Source organism: Agrilus planipennis, unplaced genomic scaffold, assembly GCF_000699045.2.
Source record: "Agrilus planipennis isolate EAB-ADULT unplaced genomic scaffold, Apla_2.0 scaffold12, whole genome shotgun sequence".
NCBI lineage: Eukaryota > Metazoa > Arthropoda > Insecta > Coleoptera > Buprestidae > Agrilus > Agrilus planipennis.
In genome coordinates, this window is record NW_020439003.1 from 1,490,994 (window position 1) to 1,508,727 (window position 17,734).

The window sequence follows — 17,734 nt, forward strand, 5'->3', positions numbered from 1 at the left end:
TTTTATTTATTTTACCCTATTGCAATTATTTTACTATAATATTTCCCTGAAAACACGTAATGTAAGGATTATTTGTGCCCTTATCTCATTTACCGATAATGAAAACAGAATGTACTGGTTTGTTGGTAGTTGGTGATAAGACTAAGGAGTTTATTTATTATTGTATGCAAACAGTAGATAAGAATTTTATATTTTAGATAAAATTAACTTTGAAAAAATTGATTGTTACATCAATGACACATAATAAGAACACCTAGTTTCCATGATGAAAAGACGACAAAGCTTTTGCGCACTAGAGGGTAATTGGATAAAATCAATACTTTTGGCGTCTTGTTGGGGGAGTCTGTTACCCTTGCATTTAACTTCACATGAAACTTTCATAATGAAACAGGTAGTTATTTAGAAAACAAAGTCGACCTTTTGTACATGTACCCGCCACCATTTATGTATATTTCCTTGCAATTATTGATTATTACATTACATACATATATGATTATATAACAACAATAAAAGTACCTACACTTGTCTCCCTTATTAGCATACTCAATAGTTTGTTTCCGTCCTAAAAATATCCAGCTCACAAATACACTTTTAGCTAAATATAATTTAAATTAAACCATTTAATAAACTCTCAGGGGAAGAAAAGAACATTCTGGAATATACTTCTAAAATAATTCTCTTTATATATTCGATAACATTTAATACCTGATTACAAAGAGTTTTTGTTGTTTAAGTGCCTCAAGATGAAGAACTTTTAAAGTTATTAAGAAAGAGATGGATAGGAAGGTACAGTCCCTTATTACACATCAATTGTCTTCTGTTAAGGTTATTATTACATGTTACACTTATTTAACCTATAATAATCAAAAATATTTTGATTTTAATCTACTGTTCGGCTTTTATTTCTTTCGGCTCTCACTTTTTTGCAAAATTCGGTCTAAGACTACCCCCATATTACATATAGCATTTCCAAATTATTACCGCTTACCCTTCTTACGGCTAATACATGTAATGTTATCTATTACATGCGTATTTTTACCATTTTTGGCAATACAAAAAAGTTTTTCTGAATAAAGCTTCTTCAAATGGTACACATAGTACGCTATATAGTAATAGTCTATTTCTTCCAACCCAAAATGGGTTGTTCGTCCTTATACTTGACTTGAATGATCCTATATTTTTCGAAAGCGTGTTAAAATTATTGTTACCCTTATTGCAAATTACCATTAAACACAATTAGCGCGTTTGTACCAGATTTAAGTTTAAAAGCAGTAATGTTGAGACCTCTAGTGGAAAGATATGAACATTTTACAGTAATTGTAAAGGAAATCTGCTTTGTATTAGATTACATTAAATTAATTAACATCCATTGTAGTTACTCATTCGGAGATGACGCTGTATTGTATTTTCCTAAGACAAATTTAAATTTGCTTAAAATTTCTAATACTAAATCTAAATTTACAAATTGACACTATTTGGATTAACAATCACAAATCGAATTTTTTTTATAACTAAAATTTTCATGCCCTAATCTAATTTGACTTTTCGTGAAGATTTGCGAATAAAATAGTTTTTTTTTTTGTAAATTAAAAACTATACACTCACACAGCATAGTATTAAGGGCAAAAAATAGAAGAATCTTTATTGTAAATATAACACACTATGATGAAAATGTAATATGTATAGAAGTTTAGATAAGTACATATCTGAGCAACAAGTGATTTATTGATTAGGTAATTAATTTAGTTCACAAATATCTGTTTTGAAAAATCCCGGGAAATCCCTAAATATCCGAAATATTCACTAAAATCAGTTATCTTCTTTATCAAGAGATAATAGTAATAAAATTTCAAATAAACAACAAACTCAGCACCAATGTAGGCTCAAAATAAAGTTTGGCAAAATTGAATGGACAATAAGTCACACAAATTAAAAATACTTATTCATTTGTGTGGAACATTTTATATCTTTTTATTATTATTTCAATTTTGTTTCTGATTGGCATAATATATATGTATGAAATGAGTGAACTTTGAATGGAACTGATGCTGTTATTGTTGTGATTTATTTGAACTGTAGTGATAATTTATTACTGATAAACGAATATAATTTTTCTACAAAATCTTTGCCTTTACTACTCACAAAATTAATGACAAAAACAGCATCAGTATCCACTTTTGGTTACAGAAATAAGCCTGACAATTTTTTTTTACATGTGGACTCATTTATACCTATATCTAGTAGAAGAATCATAAAAAAAAGACGAACATTTTAATCAAGTATGTAAATTATTTTTTCAGATTCTTCAACGTACATTGGTACATTTTTGTACTATGCTGCTATGAGGGCATGGAATATAAGGGCCTATCTTCCTAGTACAATATTAACAGTTATTAGGGTTCAGCTATGACCACTTGCTTTTGTTGTAGGTACTGAGTATGAAGAAAATGTAGTTTTTACGATTAAAGATACGACTTTTTACAGATTTTTATTAGAACAATGAGCAAACAATGTACATGTTAGAATCATTAAAAGCTGATACAAAAATTAAGAGATTAATACATTTCTACATTTAAGATTAGAAATCCAAGGGGGTAGCTGCCCCTTTCTTGCCCCCTTGGTATGCCCATGAGTTTTATGTAAAACTACAGTATTGTTTCGAAATATTCAGTCTTTGTTGAGCAGTTTTCCTTTATTTACAAACTTCAATTTTGTTTAGGAATTGCATGAAAAGAAACGAAAAGGCTGAGCTTTGAATTGAGCTTATTCTATGATTTATTTGGACTATGATGATAAACGATTGCATTTTTGTCACAATGTGTCCTCCCTTATCACAAAAAAGTCGGAACATTTTCATTTCCGTTCCATCTCCGACAACCGATTTAGCTGGGGATATGGAATCGCCTGACGACCTCCTCCGTAGATTCCGTGTGACTCCGTGTGATTCGCTGCAGTATGGTGCGGTCGGTTGTGTTGTGAGGAGCCCGTCATGCGGGATAGTAAGATGGCAGAATTAAAATTCGAAGCACCCCTCGCACAATTCGAGGAGACCGATGAATGGGGAACAAACGAGTTTCAAACAGCAACAACCGGTGTTACACTCAAATCCGAATCGGAATTGAACAACATCAACTTGAAGAAAAATAAAAAGGATAAGGATTTAAATGACGTCCTGAACGATTTTAATGAGGATATTTTGTTGAACGATAACTTGAATTCCGCAATAGTTAATCAAAAAACCTTGATCAAGAATGGAGACACGGCTTCAGTTGCAGATAATTTTACCGAAACATTTTCCGGATCGTTAGAGGATTTGGTTAATACTTTTGACGAGAAAATTACCAAGTGTTTTGGAAATTATGAGGAATCTGTGGAAAAGTTAGCCCCTGTTCAAGTCAGATCTCAGGAAGAAATAATGAACGAATGCCAGTAAGTTTACCTATTGCAATTATTTTACTATAATATTTCCCTGAAAACACGTAATGTAAGGATTATTTGTGCCCTTATCTCATTTACCGATAATGAAAACAGAATGTACTGGTTTGTTGGTAGTTGGTGATAAGACTAAGGAGTTTATTTATTATTGTATGCAAACAGTAGATAAGAATTTTATATTTTAGATAAAATTAACTTTGAAAAAATTGATTGTTACATCAATGACACATAATAAGAACACCTAGTTTCCATGATGAAAAGACGACAAAGCTTTTGCGCACTAGAGGGTAATTGGATAAAATCAATACTTTTGGCATCTTGTTGGGGGAGTCTGTTACCCTTGCATTTAACTTCACATGAAACTTTCATAATGAAACAGGTAGTTATTTAGAAAACAAAGTCGACCTTTTGTACATGTACCCGCCACCATTTATGTATATTTCCTTGCAATTATTGATTATTACATTACATACATATATGATTATATAACAACAATAAAAGTACCTACACTTGTCTCCCTTATTAGCATACTCAATAGTTTGTTTCCGTCCTAAAAATATCCAGCTCACAAATACACTTTTAGCTAAATATAATTTAAATTAAACCATTTAATAAACTATTTCGGCGAAAGATTTACAAATAGTTACATGTTCTGATACATAAGAACAAAACCGAATGTTCGTTTTATTATGGCAACAATAATGTTGTTATTAAGCAGAAGAACATGGTTGTAAACAGTTAAGATCATAACAAAATCTATTTATGAGCGTTACATGTACCTACTCATAATGGGATCTAATAATTGGTTTTTTGAACTTGTTAAAATAAAACGTTTTAGCATCTTTCCAAAAATATGTTCTTTGTAATACGTATTATTTTTTATAAATGAGCTGAAAATGAAGGACATCCATCAAAAGCAATCAATATTGGTTTGTATTGTAAATAGTCATAGAGTAACATGGAAATTATCAAACAAATGTTTAATTGTAGCAACATTCTATCAACAAATTCTCCCTAATCCATACATATTTGTAAGGAAAGTACTATTGTTTTGCTAGTGGTATTAATGTAGTCTTTAAAGTCGACTGTTAGAAAATCAATCTTCATTTCTGTACAACAACTACCTTTAGTACTAGTAGCAAAATTATATCACTTCGTATATCTACTTACCACAGCTGTTAAAAATATCTACGAAAACTAATAATAAAATCCGCATACTATATTATTCATCAGTTCAAATTTTGTTAACAATAAACGATGTTATCACGTACCAGGGTGACCTTTCAAAATAAGTGATAAATATAATTTTACACTGCATTCTCTAAAAATTAATTTTTAAGTCGAAAATACTGCTATCGTTTCTATAGTTTGTTTTGTTTTGAAAAACTTTTAACTACATTTTATTTAGAGCCCAATTACTTTCAAGGGTGGTGTTTTACAAGAAATTGAATAATTAAAGCAGTTGGAAGCTCGAAAAGCTCTTAGGTTCTTTTGAAAAAAGAAATAATTTAACTCTAATACAAAATTTTGAAAACTACGTATTTTTCCGCTTATATTTTAATATAGGGTTACTCCTCATTATTAAGTAGTCTCCTGTATTTGCTTGAAACTGCTTTGGAGTAACTGATTCACATGTGCTTTCGTGTCTTCGTAAAATTGCGGTTTCACACCACATGGGTTCAGCATATGTGGTTCCCGAAACAATATGACGTTATACCAATTTATACTTTTTATATACTTAGTCTCCTATTTTTCATTTTAAAATAAACCATGAACTCAGCAATATTTTCTCATCCACATGATGTCAAAATAATTTTTTTTTACATTTTAGTATCTAATAATTTATTAATCTAAAATAAAAGTGGATAAACTAAAGCACCGGTGTGGAACATAAAATTTAAGTTTTCCGTGCTCCATATTTTGTGATATTCTATCATTATCCTTTATGGTGGGACAATTTTCGTATAATTTCATCGTCTATTTTTCGATGTCGCTTTATATTGCGTGCAGACTATAAATTGACTTTCACGGTCTAGTAGCTCTTCAGTATCAACCAGCTTCTTCTTGTGCATGGTTTCCAAGAAAACTTCAGATATTAAAAGCACAATACAGAGGGAAAGACCGGTTTAGATGAAACGATTTTTGCACTAAATTTCATGCTCACCAGGTCACTAGCAGAGACCAGACCAGCACATTCATTTTAGAGCTATGGAGGATCCTAAACAGAATTAAATTCTAAACATCATTTCTGCTAAAAAAGATTATTCTGATATTTTCTTTTTATTGGTAATTAAATGTATTTTAACAATGCTTCATAAAAATGTTGACCAATGTTACTGTTGATGTCGTCATTATTTAAATAACGTATTCCCTTAATAGGTATTAATTGTTCAAAATGTTGTTGAATAGCATTTGTCTGCTTAAACAACGAAGGAAATTACCACACATTAGCAAATGCGTAAGTAAAATACCCCTTCTATTAGCAATTTCTCTTCAATTATAAACACGTATGATGGTATGATTATTCATTTCCTTTTCCTGCTGTTCTCTACCACATCGACTCTTATTTTGCATACAATTTGCATTTTCGATTTTATTGATAAACGTCTCGTGTTGTATCCCCTTAATAATTTTTAGAGAATTATTTTATTAATTTAATTATAAATATGATGATAAACGATTGCATTTTTGTCACAATGTGTCCTCCCTTATCACAAAAAAGTCGGAACATTTTCATTTCCGTTCCATCTCCGACAACCGATTTAGCTGGGGATATGGAATCGCCTGACGACCTCCTCCGTAGATTCCGTGTGACTCCGTGTGATTCGCTGCAGTATGGTGCGGTCGGTTGTGTTGTGAGGAGGCCGTCATGCGGGATAGTAAGATGGCAGAATTAAAATTCGAAGCACCCCTCGCACAATTCGAGGAGACCGATGAATGGGGAACAAACGAGTTTCAAACAGCANCTATTTTTTTTTACTTTTACGTAACTACTCCTTACAACCAATTGTGTAGTTTGTACGAAATCTTACCAATAAATTTACATATTCATTTAGAAATTTAGAAATAGTTTTCATGAACCGTTAACCAAAAATTTGTAGCTTCTGATGTCATAAACCTACAAAGAATTCTGATCATACACCAGAGATAAATGGATTAAAATATAGCTATAAGCATTAGCAACTTGTTACATATAATACATCTAGTTTTGTCATTAGAAAGTGCAATAACAATGTTTTTATAGATAATTATTAACATGAATCATACGTAATAATAACATAGTGGCCCACATATCTCATTTAAAAATTTATAGGTTGTTGTTATCCATATCCCATCTGCTTTACGACTAATAGCACCCACACCCACAAACAAATACAAACCGTTTCTATTTCTGAAGTGAAAATTACCACACGGAATGATTTGTATAATATTATGAAAATGTTATTACAGTATGCTACTTTTGATACAAACTGCTGATCTCTCAATACATTTATGAATTGCAGAGAGTTTCTAGAAATTCATCAAGCTGCAGCTATAATTCTTAAACCGTGCTGAAGCAATGTGATAAAATCTTAATGTGTTGGTTGTTACAACTGCGTAGAAGTTCTAGTGTGTTACACGATGCTTTCTCTTATTCAAAATTCTTCTGTATAAGAATGTTATTGAGACATCATTTGGATTTCATCGTTCTTATTTCGTATCTTAATTTATTTAGGATGGGACCAAAATCGGAAGCCAGGCTTAACTAAGAATAAAAAACTATAAGATTTTTACTAAAATGGATTTTCTAAAATATTTTTTGGAATATCTACGGTAGTACTCCTATTTGGGTTTGCTTTAATAAAATAGCAATAACTACACCCTTGAAAGTTTCAGTAACTATAAACAAAATATAAAGAAAATAAATCTACTGCTACTATTTAATTTTTATTTATTACGATTAATGCACTTTAAGTGACTTAAGTGATGTAAATTATTGTCAATAACCCAAATGATTTTCAATAAAAAATGTAATAATGTATAGATACTGATAATTAGGTATTGAATGTATTGATCGCTCTCGTATACAAGATAGTTAACATATGTTAAGTTACTACTTAGCGTAAATATACTGCATAGTAATGCTTATATTTGTGGTTTACTTTAAAAAAAAATACCAGAGAGTTCAATGACCAATACGTATAGCTACATAACTTCAGCATTTTTTCAGGATGACTGACTAAACAAGAAATAAAAGCTTAATCGACCTTTTTTCTGCAGATGTGACTTATTTTTTTTGAAAGGTAATGATTGATAAATAAAACGACTAATTTTGCGGGTAGATGGAAAAGAGGCATTTTCCGTCATCGTACTAAAGTAACAAAAAAACGTTACAATGTTGTTACAATATAGTTACCAAAAATTTCCCTCTTAATGTGTATATATCATCATAACTGCACCGTAAGCGTTAAACTTTCAGTTATAGTTCTATTCTATACAATATTCCTATATGTAATTCCCTTGTGTTTCGTTAAAGAGAATCTACATCGTCTATTATTTAATATAATTACATATTTAAGTAGTTCTGCAATTAATTATTTATCACCAAAACTTCACTCCGTGCATTTTATATTTTTTCATAGCCTTCGTTTAACAGTGACATCAACCTTGTAACAGAAATTCGCGAATCCTAATTGAATTTTAAACGAATATTTGGCATGCCCAAGAATTTTTAAGTATCATTGAAAGTCTCTTTTATATTGTTTTCAGTGATTGATTATTGAATGAGGGCTACGTTCCGCGCAGTAGTAAAATATCATATTATGGATTTTTAATTATTGGGACTAATCTGACGGTCATTCTGTTTCCGAATAGGAAAACCCAACTTAACAAAGATATGTTTAATATTCGTATTTAATTAACGAAATTAGTGACATATCAGATTTCAATAATTTTATAACGTATACGTTAATATGTACATGTACATATATACAACCAATTATACACCCGAACGTAACTATTTAGACCCGCTCACTTTTTTGTCTGAATTGTTTTCTACCACATCGAATACGTCAATATTGGTCATTGTAATCAGATATTCTAATTAAACGTCTACATACTGGATATCAAAAGAGACCCGATCTTTGAATAAAACGTTTTAATAATTTTATGAGAGATGGTGATGTTTTACCAGTATTCGTATTTTTTTTGCGTTTGTAGTTAGAGCATGAAAATTCTTATAAATACAGTCAAAACCGTTTACGACATCGTTTAGAACAACATACCGGTTATATTGACCAAAATCATAAGTCCCGGCTTAATTCTGTTAGACCGCCTTATAAAAAACACTGGTTTTTACGACATTGCTTATTACGACATATCTCTTTAAGCGACTACACTTAACTGATTTTTTCGGAAAATTATACCTGTTAGAACGACCAACTGTATTGTAAGCATTTGAATAGGTAAGAGTATCCACATCTGGTACAGTAAATGACCATTAAGATGGCAAAAGTAAACAAAAACGTGTCGAGTTTAGGGTCTAGCGTAATTCTCAGAATATCTGCTACTGTAGCTAAGGAGTTTATTGATGTAGATAACTTTATTGCAATTTGTGCACCAGCTACGGAAGATGATACTGTACAGGAAGTTCAAGAGGAAAATGACGAACAGGAAGAGACTGAAGAACAATTTACAGTGCCAACTTTAAATGATGGTCTCAATGCTGTCAGTGTATTACGAAAAATTGTCTTTTATTCTAATGAACAGTTTCATATGCAGGGAAATTATGATGATACATTAATTAAAATTAAATGTGAACTACAAAGTCTGTACGCACGACAGAAGTGTTCCAAATAGACTAAAATTCCAAGTTTTATTAATACAGAAAAATGATAATTATATGTACGTAATGTCTTTTTATAATACGTTTTATGTAAAATAAATAAAATGTAGTTTTATTTTATATATGAATATATTAATCACACATTCAATAATAGGTATTAAGTACTTAATAACAACGTCACCGGCTATTACGACTATCGGTTTTTACGACCAAATATGAGTAGTCCCTTCGGTGTCGNCATTGGAACACAGGTCATAAGATCCCTTCCAGTTGGGTTTTGGCTTGATGTAGTTAAGTTAGATATCAAAATTAGTGGAGAACAACATTCCAACCAATATGTTTAGGGGTTGTGCTATTCGAAATTTTCCTAAAAAATTTCCCAAATACCTAATTATACCATGTTTTTGATTAAACTGTAAGTATTACTTATATCATAAATTTTCATTGAAAACAAATAATAGCCTCTTTACTTGTTTTTTTTTCTAGGCAATGAAGAAATTAATAAATTCATAATTAAATCAATCTTATCTTTAATAATATTTAACGGGGAAAAAAACAGTTCAATCAGTTTTCCCTAGAAGACTTCTGTTTTTGAGATATTATCAAAATACGTTAAATACCACGGTATTTTTCAGAAATTTTTGCTGCGCTCCTGTAAACTGTCCAGGACAATCTCGCAACCAGAATGTTGTTCTGGACTGGTTCCAATATGCAACTCTATTATATCGAGCTAAAACATCTTCACTTTCATAGTATGCGGGCTAGATATTAATATTATTGTTCGATACATATTAGATTAATATGCTTATAATAGGACAACTGGACTATCAAATTTTGGCTCTATCGTAGTGATGATTTTTGGTATTTGTATTAGGCAAACTCTAAATTAATCCTAACTCGATAAAGCAAAAATGATATTACCATTAAATTCCATGAAGGTACTGTTCAATTTAAACTTTAGTCTCAGTCAATTCTAAAACTTCTTGATTTAATTGGACACACACTTATAAGGAAAAAAATGTGGATAATTCTATCTGCGTAGAATGTAGGACACTATCCAAAGTTACCAATTTCAAGAGGCTTTCGATCCTTATAAGAAAATATACATGTATGTATACAAGTATGGACAGTCCACGCAACATTCTGGTTCTTTCCTTGTGTAATATTATTACTTTTAACGAGTTGGTACGCATTGTATGTCAATGAAGTTCTTACAGGTAGGTAAATATATACATATTTGTACAAGTATAGCGACTCGTGTACATATCAGTTCAAACAAGAAAATACTCAGTTTGATGTTACTTTTATTTCAAACGAAAACTTTCATCCTTTTATTTTTGTAATCAAATGCAACAAGAAAACAGAACTGTTTACAGAAATTCCTGTTTCCTTGTTCTATTTTATTACCAAACGTGTTTTACATTTTCAAATCAGGGTCATTTTTGAATGTCTACTTCAGAAAAGCCAGTAGGCGCTATTCACAAAGTACTTATATTATTGAATATTTATGTCGTTAGTTGATTGTACAAATGTGTTTTCCTTTGAAGGATGACTTTGCGAACCTTGGGTGATCTAACAAAAACCTATAAAATAAAATATGTGGGTACTAGAAATGTCTAATACGCTTACGCCCTTTATTTTCATTTATTTATCATCAAAAGTTTAATGTTCTTGCATATAACTAAATACAGTCGAACTGCACACTTTTTACTACTAAAAAATATTTACCAGAAAAATAAACTTCTTGTTCTGGTTTGTATACATTTTCCGTCACTAATGTACAACAAACAGAATGCGCTGTTAATAAGTAGGTACACGCAATAGGCTTTCCTATTAATGTTTCACACTCTCTAGCGTTATACTTCCTCGATGTTAAGAGCTGTGTTAACAACTGTCTAACAGCATCCGCGATCTCGCACATTTATGAACGATCATCAACGTTGAAAGAAGTGATTTTTATCGTAATTAGATATCCGCGGACAATAATCATATCGTTCTAATATTAAACGCATCAACTAGAAATATAAGTAGAATATAGTACAATTTAAATTCCTAATGGTTAATATTAAATATTAATGTGAAAATTCGTTCTCAATTTTTATTCACTATAAATTACCTCAAATTGTTACTGTTCGATTCTCGGCGAGGGTGTGACAGAAGCAACAACTGTTCCTCATTAATTTGAGGTAATTAACAGTGGATAACAATTAAGAAAGAATTCTCACATTAATGTAGAATAGAATGTCACGCAAACTGAATTTTAATTTTAATAAAAATCATATTTAAGTACGAATCTAATATTTTTCGTGGAATTTGGTTTATCTAAACGATGGAAAAAATAAGGTTTTTGATATTGCTAGTTTCTTTTCAAAAAATGGGAAATTCAAATTATTGGATGAAATCAACTGGTGTACATATATTCAATTCAATATAATTTAATAAATATAGAATGTTTCAGAATAAATAAATCATTTCTAGAGCGTTTCCATGCTAGAAGTTTGTCTAGTTGTAATTTCTCTTCATTAATTTAAAATGCAATCGTTATACATTACAAGTACATATACGCATCTTTATATGGATATCTAGTAGAATTAATTAATTAATGTGTTAGTAAGTGTTTGTAGAATGCAGAAAGCCTACTGTGAAATGTTTATGCAAACTACGGAGCAATTAGCATTTCAATTGAATTAGAGAAAGTGATAAGAAAGTTAGCTTTGAATTGGTTAAGTAGTGCCATTAAGGTATACGTATATGTAACAATTTCACTTCAAATTCGTTGATATGAGTGCTTCTCGATCTTGTAATTTGTTTGCTTTTTCTGTGTTTCATTTTCATNATATTGTATAGAAAACAATGTAAACCAACCAAACTCAAGCAATTTCGACGTTTTAAGGAGTTTGTCGTTAAATCGAGTGACGTTATAAAGAGTTTACACCGTATTAGCATTGTGCTGAAAAAAGTCAGCACATCAAGCTCAAATATGTACCTACAAAGAAGTATGCAGGTGCCAATTATGTAACATTTGTTACGGTTTTCCATGTCTATATTGTTTAAGGGAGCTCCACTGTTATTATTTTAGGTGACGGTTTGGAACGGCAAATAGCGTGTATAATGACTATTATTATGCTAGGCAAATGAATGAATGTTTTCATATATCTGCATTGCAGACGAAATTGTTGCCGCTTATTTTGGGATTATAAATACTGAAAGAAATGGCAAGATCTGGAAACAGTCCAAACGAGTGGGACGTTTCACTCGAAAAAGAACAAGTAACGACACCAAATTTCAGCACATGTCCAACGAAAGATTAATATTTTCAGCTCATATAAATTATTCAAGGAAGGTTACCGACTTGAGAATTTTCATTTTTACATTCTCGTTAAAACTTGATACGTCCTCATTAAAATGAAACGACAATAAATGGAAAAAATGTATACTTATAGAAATATTTGAAACCACATCAAAGTTCTGTCTCACAATATACAAAAATAACGTCATCAAAACCAACGATAAGTTTTCTAAATGAAGAGAATAAAAAATAATTTAAATCTGCTTCCGTAGATTCATTGCCAATGTTGCATACATACACTGATTTTCATAACAAAACACGTTGAGGCGTACAATATGTAATTTTATTGATTGTCTAATCGTAAAGATTAAATGAGCGTGTATTAATGGAGATCTGTGGGAGTGATAAGTTATTCGGTTAATCTGGTGTTGGCGAAATTAGTGACATATCAGATTTCAATAATTTTATAACGTATCTATACGTTAATACGTACATGTACATATATACAACCAACTATACACCCGAACGTAGATATTTAGACCCGCTCACTATTTCGTCCAATTATTTTCTACCATATCGAATACGTCAATATTGGTGATTTGCAATCAGAGATTGTTCGGTTTTATGAAAGCCTTTTGCAACAAGTATTGCTAGATATAAAATTTTATTTTAGTTTGCAAATTTGTCATTTTTAATTCTAAGTTATTCATAGTCATGTTCGACCATTTGGGTCATTTTACAATTCAATTTGCAACCCTCATCTGGCTTTCCCAAATGAAGGTAGTTTCAGTCGTCTCGCTCGCTATATCTATTATGCTACAAATACATTATATATTCATCAGTGAATTATGTATCTACTTTGTAACTATTTACTTCCACATTTATATAAACAGTTAATTCAGGCAAAAAGTAAGTCAGTCAGTCAGCTCAAATCATTCATCACATTTCAACCCAATCAAGTCCTTATACACTTTTTCATTTAGTATTTTCATTGTATATATTTCTTCGTTCAATTAGTTTAGTTTATTTGTTAGTTAGTTTCACGATAGTTTTACATTGTACTTATTTTGTAAATATTCCGTTTTTGTGCTAATGAATTAAATTTCTTAAAACCATTAAGAGTTTATTCATTAAAAAATGTGGTACAGCAGTACATAAGGAAAAGCNTCTGGTTTGTATACATTTTCCGTCACTAATGTACAACAAACAGAATGCGCTGTTAATAAGTAGGTACACGCAATAGGCTTTCCTATTAATGTTTCACACTCTCTAGCGTTATACTTCCTCGATGTTAAGAGCTGTGTTAACAACTGTCTAACAGCATCCGCGATCTCGCACATTTATGAACGATCATCAACGTTGAAAGAAGTGATTTTTATCGTAATTAGATATCCGCGGACAATAATCATATCGTTCTAATATTAAACGCATCAACTAGAAATATAAGTAGAATATAGTACAATTTAAATTCCTAATGGTTAATATTAAATATTAATGTGAAAATTCGTTCTCAATTTTTATTCACTATAAATTACCTCAAATTGTTACTGTTCGATTCTCGGCGAGGGTGTGACAGAAGCAACAACTGTTCCTCATTAATTTGAGGTAATTAACAGTGGATAACAATTAAGAAAGAATTCTCACATTAATGTAGAATAGAATGTCACGCAAACTGAATTTTAATTTTAATAAAAATCATATTTAAGTACGAATCTAATATTTTTCGTGGAATTTGGTTTATCTAAACGATGGAAAAAATAAGGTTTTTGATATTGCTAGTTTCTTTTCAAAAAATGGGAAATTCAAATTATTGGATGAAATCAACTGGTGTACATATATTCAATTCAATATAATTTAATAAATATAGAATGTTTCAGAATAAATAAATCATTTCTAGAGCGTTTCCATGCTAGAAGTTTGTCTAGTTGTAATTTCTCTTCATTAATTTAAAATGCAATCGTTATACATTACAAGTACATATACGCATCTTTATATGGATATCTAGTAGAATTAATTAATTAATTAATTAATGTGTTAGTAAGTGTTTGTAGAATGCAGAAAGCCTACTGTGAAATGTTTATGCAAACTACGGAGCAATTAGCATTTCAATTGAATTAGAGAAAGTGATAAGAAAGTTAGCTTTGAATTGGTTAAGTAGTGCCATTAAGGTATACGTATATGTAACAATTTCACTTCAAATTGGTTGATATGTGTGCTTCTCGATCTTGTAATTTCTTTGCTTTTTCTGTGTGGTTAAGACAGTGTAGAAATATGTAAAAACATTAGTGTTAGTAAACCTATACTAAAGGAAAAAGTCACTGGAAATCCACAATTTTAAAGCTTAAATCAAGTTTTATCCTGTCGTGATTTCTTGCATGGGCCTGCCTATTTCTACAATACCATAACACCTCAAGAAGAAATGTGGAACTCCATCTTATGATTAACCGTTTTTTCGAACATATTTCCATTAACAATAAGATACTTATTTGTTAATTATATTGATTTCAAACTTTCCTGACAACTCGCTCTCAAAAATGTTTTTATAAAAGTCTAATTCGCGATTTTCTATGATCAGTAAACTTTTAATTAACAAGTTTCTTCTATACTCGCGAATAAAATTTGCAGATACCCACTTTTGTAACTAATTAACTTTTTTCTCTTTTATAACGTCCACCTAGCAAAAATTTTAATAAATGTTGTAACATTTGTAAACAAAACTTTTATACTAACTATAAGGCAGCAGTATACTGATGTGTCATATGACACCCACGTGTTTGATTAACATAGAAAGAAAGACAAGTGTGTCAGTGATCGTTATTAAGAAAGCAGGTGACCGATCGTACAAGGTCCTTTCGTTACGAGTTTGGTGTTGTTTTAGCACGCCATTTGTGGGCAATTTTACTTCACAATCCTCTTAAATACATAAACTATAATGTACATTACAAGAAACGAGCTTACTCTTGAAAGCATTTAATTGAAACTTATTTATAGTGCAGGCGAGATCGTAATCCAACAATTAAAATTCCTTTTAAGTGGATGTAAGCGGTACTGTTTGGGCTTAAATAAAACATGGCACGTGTACCAACTTCTTGTACACAAATTAAGTGTGTTTACGATTAATCCCCTCAAAATGTTTTATGTACGAAACAAATGATGACTTGATTACTTGATTTAACCCTAAAAATAAAGAAAAGACGTGGCGCATAAATTGATAGAGTTTAAAGCTTTTTAAAATGATGCTTACTAACACACAAAAGGAACGTATCCGTATAAGAAAGTCCTTAAACTGAAATTAGGACTTACGATTAAATTAAAATTAAAAAAAAGAAGTTTCGAACGACTATTATATCTGAAATATAGATAGTAAATTTAACAGTAAAAACCGAACTGGTAAATAAGTTTAAAAAATTAAGAAATTAACATGAAGGACATTGGAACACAGGTCATAAGATCCCTTCCAGTTGGGTTTTGGCTTGATGTAGTTAAGTTAGATATCAAAATTAGTGGAGAACAACATTCCAACCAATATGTTTAGGGGTTGTGCTATTCGAAATTTTCCTAAAAAATTTCCCAAATACCTAATTATACCATGTTTTTGATTAAACTGTAAGTATTACTTATATCATAAATTTTCATTGAAAACAAATAATAGCCTCTTTACTTGTTTTTTTTTCTAGGCAATGAAGAAATTAATAAATTCATAATTAAATCAATCTTATCTTTAATAATATTTAACGGGGAAAAAAACAGTTCAATCAGTTTTCCCTAGAAGACTTCTGTTTTTGAGATATTATCAAAATACGTTAAATACCACGGTATTTTTCAGAAATTTTTGCTGCGCTCCTGTAAACTGTCCAGGACAATCTCGCAACCAGAATGTTGTTCTGGACTGGTTCCAATATGCAACTCTATTATATCGAGCTAAAACATCTTCACTTTCATAGTATGCGGGCTAGATATTAATATTATTGTTCGATACATATTAGATTAATATGCTTATAATAGGACAACTGGACTATCAAATTTTGGCTCTATCGTAGTGATGATTTTTGGTATTTGTATTAGGCAAACTCTAAATTAATCCTAACTCGATAAAGCAAAAATGATATTACCATTAAATTCCATGAAGGTACTGTTCAATTTAAACTTTAGTCTCAGTCAATTCTAAAACTTCTTGATTTAATTGGACACACACTTATAAGGAAAAAAATGTGGATAATTCTATCTGCGTAGAATGTAGGACACTATCCAAAGTTACCAATTTCAAGAGGCTTTCGATCCTTATAAGAAAATATACATGTATGTATACAAGTATGGACAGTCCACGCAACATTCTGGTTCTTTCCTTGTGTAATATTATTACTTTTAACGAGTTGGTACGCATTGTATGTCAATGAAGTTCTTACAGGTAGGTAAATATATACATATTTGTACAAGTATAGCGACTCGTGTACATATCAGTTCAAACAAGAAAATACTCAGTTTGATGTTACTTTTATTTCAAACGAAAACTTTCATCCTTTTATTTTTGTAATCAAATGCAACAAGAAAACAGAACTGTTTACAGAAATTCCTGTTTCCTTGTTCTATTTTATTACCAAACGTGTTTTACATTTTCAAATCAGGGTCATTTTTGAATGTCTACTTCAGAAAAGCCAGTAGGCGCTATTCACAAAGTACTTATATTATTGAATATTTATGTCGTTAGTTGATTGTACAAATGTGTTTTCCTTTGAAGGATGACTTTGCGAACCTTGGGTGATCTAACAAAAACCTATAAAATAAAATATGTGGGTACTAGAAATGTCTAATACGCTTACGCCCTTTATTTTCATTTATTTGTCATCAAAAGTTTAATGTTCTTGCATATAACTAAATACAGTCGAACTTCAATAACTCGAACTGCGGTGTGTAACTTCGAGTTATCAAATAATACTTCTTTAATTAGTATTTCTTTGTGAATGAACATTTATGTATTTAGAAAATACTACAAATGGCGCAGTAAACGCCATCTGTAGTACGATGCTACATTTTAGGATTACGTATGCTCCAACAAGACAGCAGGTAAAAGTTGGTCTGTGTTCTGTCGGAGCTGCCTGCGACGCGCTGATGAGATCCAAAAAGATCGAAATCGCGATCCGCGTCTGGCAGTTTCGACAGAATACAGACCACTTCGAATTATTTTA

The 17,734-nt window shown here is 30.7% G+C and overlaps 1 protein-coding gene across 1 annotated transcript in view; it reads left to right on the top strand.

The window, feature by feature from the left end:
- Positions 1–2,922: 2,922 nt before the first annotated feature.
- Positions 2,923–17,734, top strand: part of LOC108733328 (fasciculation and elongation protein zeta-2) — a gene marked incomplete in the record, with an annotated part of 36,287 nt that continues 21,475 nt past the window's right edge. The window contains 1 exon segment of the mRNA XM_025975993.1: positions 2,923–3,429. Coding sequence (XP_025831778.1) covers positions 2,990–3,429 — 440 coding nt within the window.